The sequence below is a fragment of the Macaca nemestrina genome, chromosome 15 (assembly GCF_043159975.1).
Source record: "Macaca nemestrina isolate mMacNem1 chromosome 15, mMacNem.hap1, whole genome shotgun sequence".
Classification (NCBI taxonomy): Eukaryota; Metazoa; Chordata; class Mammalia; order Primates; family Cercopithecidae; genus Macaca; species Macaca nemestrina.
Window position 1 is genome coordinate 14,262,743 of NC_092139.1, and position 9,116 is coordinate 14,271,858.

Here is a 9,116-nt window from a genome sequence, read left to right on the forward strand (position 1 = left end):
CACCCCATTCTTTTGAGTTGTTAACTATACTCACAAACCTCCTATAAATTTTTGAGCCTAATCGTACCCACCCACACCTTACCAAACTGAGTAACCGCTGCAGTGTTTACAAGGAGTATTCAGGAACATTAAATTCTATTTGTGAGTACATTAAAGATTTTTATTACTTGACCTGAACTTAACGATCTGTTAGTCCAGGATCACTTTGACAAAGGGAGAAATCAAAACCCAAAGAAAGTAAGGGACTCACTCAGCACTGTTAGTATGACAGCTGAGACTACAACTATACCCAGACACAGGGGACACTAGAAAAAGCAAAACATGAAACTACTCTCTTGGCCCTAAGGGTGGTCTGATCAAAGGCCAAAAAGTGTCATTACCATTTATAGTTCAAAAAAAAAAAAAAAAATCAAAGACTTGGTAACGGTCACTATTTTATGGCGAACTATATTTTATATCCCAAAATCAAAAAATATTTTACAAACCAACCACATGCAAAAGCCCGCTAGAAGGCTTGTGAGAACCAGTGAGGAGTGATGACGGCAGAGGAATTCAACAATTCTTAGAGAGACAAACATATTACCTCCAAGTTGCCTGTAAGGTTCACCGTAGGCCAAGTACAAATTTATTGTTACATTTAAAGCTTCTGTGAAACAAATCAGTGGTATCAGCTTCTACTGGATAAGAATGCCAGCCTTTCTTCCAAAGCCACTACAGCAGGCAATACTAAATTACCTCATTAGGCCATGATTCAAAATGTGCTAGGACTTTCTCCCAGAGTGACCTCTGCTATTGGTACTAATGTGGGCTAATCTATTAGTCTCCATCATTGCCCCCCTAGAGTGGGAGCCAGGAACCATGTTTTCTACATCTTTATACCATCAGGCTAGCAAAGTACTGACCACCAATTCAATCCCAACTTCTGTTAGGTACCTACTCTGTGCCAGGAGCAGAGGACTTCGAGATGAATGAGAAAGATAGAACAGGTGGCCTCGGGAAGCTTGGGCTCCACTGGAGATAGACCTGTGATATAAAGTAGCAGCTACAGCGGGCACAGTGTCTCATACCTATGATCCCAGCACTTTGGGAGGCCAAAGCAGGAGGTTTGCTTGAGCCCAGGAGTTTGAGACCAGCCTGGGCAATATAGTGAGACCTTGACTTTATAAAAAAATTTTTAAAAATTTTACAGACGTAGCTACAATGACAGCAGGACTTTAGAAGAGATATGTGCCAGCTTGTATGAAAACACACAGGTGATGGAGTAAAACTCCGGTGCAAGGAAGCACACATTTGAGCTGGAAGACGCAAGCTAGACTGAATGGGAGAGGCATCCTCAACAAAGTACTTAGCAAAGGTATAGAGGAATGAAGGGTGAGGATGAGTTTGGAGAATGCTGCCTTTTCTTGTCTGGCTAGAATGGAAGCCACACGGGAGGCAAGGACTGGAAGCTGGCTGCCATGCTAAGGAGGAGTTTGGACTTTACAAGCGTTATGAAAGAATCAGAAGTAGTTACACAGAGGAGTGACAGGCTCAGGTCTGGTTTTAGAACAATTAATTACTCTAGTGATGATGGGACCATATTAACGGGTAACCGGTTTCAATCATTTCTGCAGTGTGAAACTAGAAACCATTGCAGGCTCATAAGCAACATCTGAGAACCTAGACTACTAGCGTGGTGGAAAGGATGCCATAGTAACCAACCAATGAAATGTGGCAGAGGGAATCATCAACTACTCCAAAGTCCCCAACCCTTCTGGATACTCAAAATGTGAACATGGAATGGCTGGTGCCAAACTACATCATCTGGGAACAATGACCCAGCTAGAATTCCAATTTTCCTGAACAGGGGCAGCATAAAGCAACATGCCCAGCCTATTTGCCAGTAGTAGTTGTTACCAGAAACAAATCAGCATAAACACTGTAGGGAGGAATGTCAAATTGTGCAAAATATATATAGGCTCAGGCAGGCCTCAGAGAAAGTACCTGTAAGCCAGGCATGGTGGCTCACGCCTGCAATCCCAACTTCGGGAGGCCAAGGTGGGAGGATCGCTTGAAGCCAGGAGTTCAAGACCAACCTGGGCAACACAGCAAAACCCCATCTCTATTTTTAAAAAGAAAGAAAGAAAAAGCACTGCTAGGAACAAAAATTGCCAAAAGGATTCTGTAATCTACAAGATCAGAGGACAGTTTTCTTTAACAAAGAGAAAAGGGAAAGAATCACAAAAGAAAAGGCCATTATTTCAGTAGCTAAGTCAAAAAACCTCCACAGGAAATTTCTTATTCATTTCTACTGTGAAATTCAGTACACATTCAATTACATTATTCAATACTAGGTATTTTAATAGGTTTTGAGGAGCTATTCATGATGAAATGCAAAATGGAGGAGAAGCAACGGCAGATAACTTGAGGCTAAGAAAAAGCGGCATTACCATTACCCCCCAACTGACTTTTTGGAACCATCTGGTATGGTTTACTTACTTCCAAAAACATCAAAGTATTCCTATAAAAATGCCAGTGATGTCAAATAACAATAGCAAAAAGTTCTTCCCTTCACTATTTCTACTTGTGTTCCCAGTTAATTTAATATCAGTCCAGACAATTACAAAGGTATTTACACCATTTCCAAAGTACTGATCAGACACCTAAATTTAGTTCACTCAAACCAGGGCTAAACAAGAACATTTAGATCTAATGGGTCACTCAAGATGACTAGAACTTCCCAGTCTCTCCATGTCATTTCCGTTGTCTTTTTTTTTTTAAGTGAAGTGAGTCATAGTGTATAGGTCTTTCTCCTTTGCATAAAATAGTTTTTTTTCCTCTGAAGAAAATGGTATTTAAGTAAATGTTATTGGCAAATTTTAATATTCATCTTTTTGGAATATAACAACATAAGCTGTGTATCAGTAAGGAATTTTAGTGAATTATTGTTACACAGTTTTAACCTAGTCCGGCATTAGATTGTATTTCATAATGAAAACAGCTATAAAAACAAATGTCAACTGGAAGAGTGGCCCATTTTACAAAGCCTGCCTCTAACATGAATAAATCTTGCCTTCATGTCACAAGCTACTATTGCAGTCCCCTTTATCTGAAACAATCAAATCATTCACACTGAAATATAGTGAATGGTGTCAGAGAATCAAAGAATTTACAGATGAGAAAACAAGCAAAACACCGGACCCAACCCCTCTTAAACTACAGATGGAGGGCAGCACATGAGCTATTCTTTTCATTCACTCAACCCTCTCTCCTCTCATTCTAGCTCAGTAAAACCAATCTATTTTCCTCATCTGGGCTCGCTCTCTCCTCTTAGACAGCTAGGCCCAATCTAGCAACGGGATGATCTGAAAGTGCTTAAATGCTAGAAAACAATGTCTTTAAAGCCATCTATATACACTATCAAAGCTGACTTTTTATAGACCTAGATGCTTACTAGCATCTATGCTATTCATTAAAAATACGGTTATGCTCACTTTATCAAATTGACCTAGCAAAGAATCTCTGCCTGAAAATTTGTTTTCTAAGCCACCACATTCCTCAGCACTCAAAAGTCCTCTTCACTCTTGATTCCTTCCCCAATAGTTTTCAAGTTTTTACATCTTTTTGTTCTAATTAGAAAATAAGTTAGAATAACTGACCTGTTTACCAAGTTGTAAGCAAAAATTACATTATTTCTCTAATCACAATAGGCTAGGCAAGCTCAAAGTATGACTTTGTATAAGGCTGCCCTCATTTCGACATCTATAAAATATTAATTTTTTAAACTTCCATTTTCTATCAATTGTAAACACATTTCTTTGAATCCCTGAAAAATAATGGTTTTGGTAAACTGATACACACCTTGGAAAGTCAGCCACTTTAGACTCAAGGTCATTTGAACTCTGTTTCAGAAAACCCTACAGTTGTATGACAAAGAGTTACTTTTACACTTAGAAAGGAGAAAAGCTTCTGATTTCAAGATTCTAGAAAAGAAAAATACCCATACAGTGGAGGTGAGAAAAGCCCTCCGTGACAATTCTCCAAGACCAAAAGAAACTACCTCCGGGAATGTGGCAATCCATTAAGAAACAGGGAAAATCTCAATACCTTGACTAACTTGTGGAGTTTACTTATGGCAGAAAAACTTATGAACAATGAAGGAAATGAATTGAAGACTGACACACTCCATGCTAGTTGCATGCTTAATACAGTTTTAACAATGCTTGGGTGACAGGTCAGCCCACTCTGGCTTTAAATTGTAAGAAATAAAATTCAACTAAGAACTAAGTTACAATACGTATTTCTTGTTGTCAACTCAGTCAGTTTCAGTGGAAAGACTTCTCCACAATGCTTCCACTGTGATGGGATGTATCATAAGCAACTCCAACACTTCAGATCAACAATTTTCATTTAAAGGCACTTTAGACTCTACTGCATTAAACTGATGCAGAAAATTTGTCTACACATTCTCAAAGTCACTTGTGGAATTCATTCAACTAATTCAGAGACCAGATATGGCATACAAATTTTATATACTGATCAATCATACTTATTAGTATATAGATTACAGTGGTTAGAAATATTAGTCTAGCAGAAACTAATATACACACTACAGTTCAAATAAAAAGAGTCCTGTCAAATAAGCTTGATGTAAATCCACATGAAAATCAAGGCTGCCAAAAAAAGGCTTTTGTTAGTCAAGCATACCGAAGAACTGCTTAAACCTTTTTTCCTTTCTAAGCAGTGCTCAAAATAGATTTTAATACTACAGCTGATGGATCTCACAATTTGCCTTTTGAGCCTATAAGCTGAAACCAGAATCAACTGCCGTCTCCCTTTACACAAGTAACAAAATCTCTCTATTCTGTATATCGCTTAAGATACTGTGCAAGTGTGGTTTTAGTATATCTTCACAACCCCCGCAATGACATTTAATTGGGAGTATGTATTTTCTTCAGAGGATTTAGCTGCTTGTGAAAGGAAGAGCTCTTTGTGTTTTTAACTATTTGTTTTACAGATCTATGAGAAATCCTACTTTCCTAACTTTTTAACACACAAGGAGATGAAGACTCCTAAGACAAGGTCATCTCTGCCATGACCAAAGACTAAGCTGCTCACTGAGGAAAGATGCTATTTTAGAGAGGGTTAAAACGTTAACCTTCCTGATTCCCTGCCTGAAAGGATAATATCATGGCCCCAATGGAGTGGGTACCGCAGGCCTCCTGGCTAGAAGGTTCTTTAGCCCCATATTATCATGGTTTTCTGCTCCTTTTGGTTCAGCTCACAAAGCAAATGTCTCTTCCTTTGACAGGCCTTCCCTGATCCCCTTCTCTAAGGTAGCCGGCTTTCTATGCAGTCACCCTGTACCCCGTTAGGAATTCGTTCTCTTCACAGCACTTGTCTCTATCTGAAATTATTTGCTTTTGTGTTTGATTGCCCTATTCGACTCTACGCTCCACTAAGGCTAGCATCTTGCCTGTCCTGTTTAGCAAACACCATCTCCAATGCCTAAGCGGTGCCTAGCACAGAATAAGCTCGCCAACTCCTATCCAATAAATGAATGAACAGAAAGGGGGAAGGGGACAGTCATCCCTGGGACTCGACGCACACTGAGACTAGGGAAAAGGAAATGTGAAGGAGGGAGGGGGGGAGTAACCTTTTTCCCCAGGGAGACAAAGGAAGAGAGTCTGAGGTGGTCCAGTCCAGAAAAGGAAACAGTGGGGGTGCTAAATCACCCCAGGGGACAAAGAGTGCCAGGCAGGGGGCGGGGTCGGGGTGCGAGGGATTCGCGTTGAGCACAGACAGGCGATCCCCGGCTTGAGAGATCACCCGGGCTGCAGAACAGGAGGGAGGTGGGGGATCGAAGGGGGCTCCGAGGCTGCGGCGAGTAACAGGCCCACCCCGGGGACAAAAGGGGGGGGGACGCAGTGCGTCGCTGTCCCATCGAATCCTCAAGCAGGAGGAGCGAGGCAGAGGCAAGACCCAGAGGGAGTCTGGAGCCTGGGGGTCTGAGGGGATGTTCAAGCGGCCTAAGCGAAGGGCCCGCCACGCTCCGGGGCGCTCCCGCACCTGGTAAATGGCCGCCCAGCTCCCGGACTTGTCGATCTGCTCGAACTCCTTTTCCATCTCCATGACGGGCCAGGGCGGCTGCTGCGCCTCCTTCTCGGCCCACTGCGCAGTCCGCCGCTCTAGGCCGCGTCGCGCTCTTAGCCCTGAGGTCCGCAGCAAGCACCGACTCCTGCCGCTACCGCCGCCCTAGCCGCCGCGGCTTCTTCATGTCAACCGGCAGCCGGAACTACGCACCGCGCCTGCCAGGGGCTCCGCCCCCGAGCAGAAGGACCAATCAGCGATCGAAAATGTCGACAAGCACTTCCGCGGGGAGGAGCCGGGGGAGGTGCTAGGGGAAGTGGCCCCAGCACCGCGAGATATCTAATTGCGCGCGCTCCCTCCTCCGCTCCGGGGCTTTGGGCTCGGGCGTGGCGCGCGCCCGTTGCTTAGGCGACCCCGGGAGCCCTGCCCACGGCGCGTGGGCTCTCCAGGCCCGGGAGGGCCTTGAGTTCCAGCCTCCACCCGGCCCGTTGAGTCACAGAGTGAGTGGCCTTAAAGTAGTCATGCACCTCCTTTCCTGCAGGGCCTGGGCCCCGGCCTCGGTAATCCAAGCTGGAGTATGGGCGGAGGACACCGTGCTCTATTTCCTGCCTCCCAGCTCTGGCCAGATGTCTGCCCTCTTTTCATGAAACTCAGTGTCATGTTTCACCACGCTGCTGGGGAACCCACTACTCTCTAAGGGTAGTGTCCCTGTCTGAAACACAGAATTTCCACTTGGGTGCTGCAGGAATGAATGGATAGGGATGGAAGGATTTTAAGTGTTTCCCAGAGTATCAAGGAACTCCTGCTCAGACTGAACTAAGCAGAGCACAAATTCCACGGTGCGTTATGTTAAATAAAAATCATAGGAGCCCAGGCCCGGTGGCTTATGTCTGTAATCCCAGCACTTTGGGAGGCAGAGGCAGGCGGATGCCTTGAGGCCAGGAGTTCCAGACCAGCCTGGGTAACATAATGAGAACTCGTCACTACTAAAAGTTAAAAAATTAGCCGGTGTGGTGGGGCCCAGCTGCTGGGGACTGAGGCAGGATGATCACCTGAGCCCAGAAGGTGGAAGCTGCAGTGAGCTGTTTTGGCGCCACTGCACTCCACCTTGGGTGACAGAGCGAGACCCTGTCTTTAAAAAAAAAAAAAAAAAAAAAAAAAAAAGGGCTGGGTGCGGTGGCTCACACCTGTAATCCTAGCACTTTGGGAGGCCGAGGCAGGTGGATCAGCTGAGGTCAGGAGTCCCAGACCAGCCTGACCAACATGGTGAAACCCGGTTTCTACCAAAAAAAAAAAAAAAAAAAGTAACCGGGCGTGGTGGTGCATGCCTGTAATCCCAGCTACTTGGGAGGCTGAGGCAGGAGAATCGCTTGAACCCTGGAGGCGGAGGTTGCAGTGAGCCGAGATAGCTCCACTGCACTCCAGCCTGGGCAACAAGAGCGAAACAAACAAACAGAAAAAGTTCTGGCATAGGGTCCCAACAGACTACACTAAAAATCAAAATGGAGTCACTCATGCTAAAGTTCTACATCATCAGACTGATAACCTTTCCTGAAATCAGAAGAGAGATACACACCCTGATTTCCCAAACAGACCGTTTTAATCAACATAATGAAGTTCGCTTTGCTTTAATCCTTACAACAAAAAGTAACCTGAAGTAACCCGATGCGAACCAATCAGTTATTTCTCTCTTGTTCTCTTTCCCTGTTCCTGCCTTACAAGGAAAGTAACTTTGAAATGACCAATCTGCTTTTTGTTCTTTGTTTCTGCTTTTTTCAGCCCTTTTCTGTCTATAAAACCAACCTCCTCTGCTCAGCTCATTGGGACACTTGTGCTGCTTTGTGGAATGAAGTCTTGCCCGATTCTAGAATCACAAATGAAGCCAATTAAGATGTTTAAACTAAAAATTTGTTATAATTTTGTCTTTTGACATTTACAATCACCTGGGAAGTGTGTTGAATAATGCAGGTTCCTGGACCCATCTCCAAATCATTCCGATATCTTTGGTCTAGGGATGAGGCCAGGAATCTGCATTTTCACCAACAACTCCAGCTGATTCTGGTACCTGTGATCCTTGAAGCACCCATGAGCAGGTTGGTCAGATTGCTTTCCTGCAGGCTCTAGTTTAAACATCCCCCTCTGGGCCTGGCATGTCATGTGAACGTTGTGAATTCCAGGAGGTTTGAAAACCTAGAAGAGAGAATTGTCTTCATTCCGTGTTGCCCAGAGCCACTGCCTGGTATTATCAGCTGAATTCCAGCTCATTCCTTGAGTGCTTGTGGCAGGCACTATGCCTGGAATTCTAAGTACACATTCCCATTCAATCTCCACAACAACCCTCCAATACAGGTACTATTATTTCCATTTTATAGACAAGGGAACTGACTGGCTGTGATGGCTCACACCTGTAATCCCACCACTTTGGGAGGCCGAGGTGGGCGCATCACTTGAGGTCGGGAATTCAAGACTAGCCTGACAAGCATGGTGAAACCTCATCTCTACCAAAAATACAAAAATCAGCAGGATGTGGTGGTGCATGCCTGTAATCCCAGCTACTCGGGAGGCTGAGGCACAAGAATCACTTGAACCTGGGAGGCAGAGGCTGCAGTGAGCTGAGATTGTGCCACTGCACTCCAGCCCAGGCAACAGAGTGAGATCCTGTCTCAAAAAAAATTAGCCATATGTGGTGGCGTGCACCTGTAGTCCCAGCTACTCAGGAGGCTGAGGTGGGAGGATCACTTGAGACTGGGAGATTGAGGCTGCAGTGAGCCATGATCATACCACTGCACTCTAGCCTGGATGATGGAGTGAGACCCTGTCTCAAAAAAATAAAAATAAAAATAGGCCAGGCGCGGTGGCTCACACCTGTAATCCTAGCACTTTGGGAGGCTGAGGCGGGTGGATCACCTAAGGTCAGGAGTTCAAGACAAGACTGGCCAACATGGTGAAAGCCCATCTCTACTAAAAATACAAAAAATAGACGGGTGTGGTGGTACACACCTGTAATCCCAGCTAATTGGGAGGCTGAGAAAGGAGAATGGCTTGAA

At 44.6% G+C, this 9,116-nt stretch overlaps 1 protein-coding gene across 1 annotated transcript in view; it reads right to left on the reverse strand.

Moving 5' to 3' along the window:
* The window catches only part of LOC105470681 (protein tyrosine phosphatase non-receptor type 1), a 78,235-nt gene extending 71,978 nt beyond the window's left edge, over positions 1-6,257 (reverse strand). The window contains exon 1 of the mRNA XM_011722868.2: positions 6,049-6,257. Coding sequence (XP_011721170.2) covers positions 6,049-6,111 — 63 coding nt within the window. The 5' untranslated portion in view covers positions 6,112-6,257. The remainder of the gene's footprint in view (positions 1-6,048) is intronic.
* Positions 6,258-9,116: the final 2,859 nt, after the last annotated feature.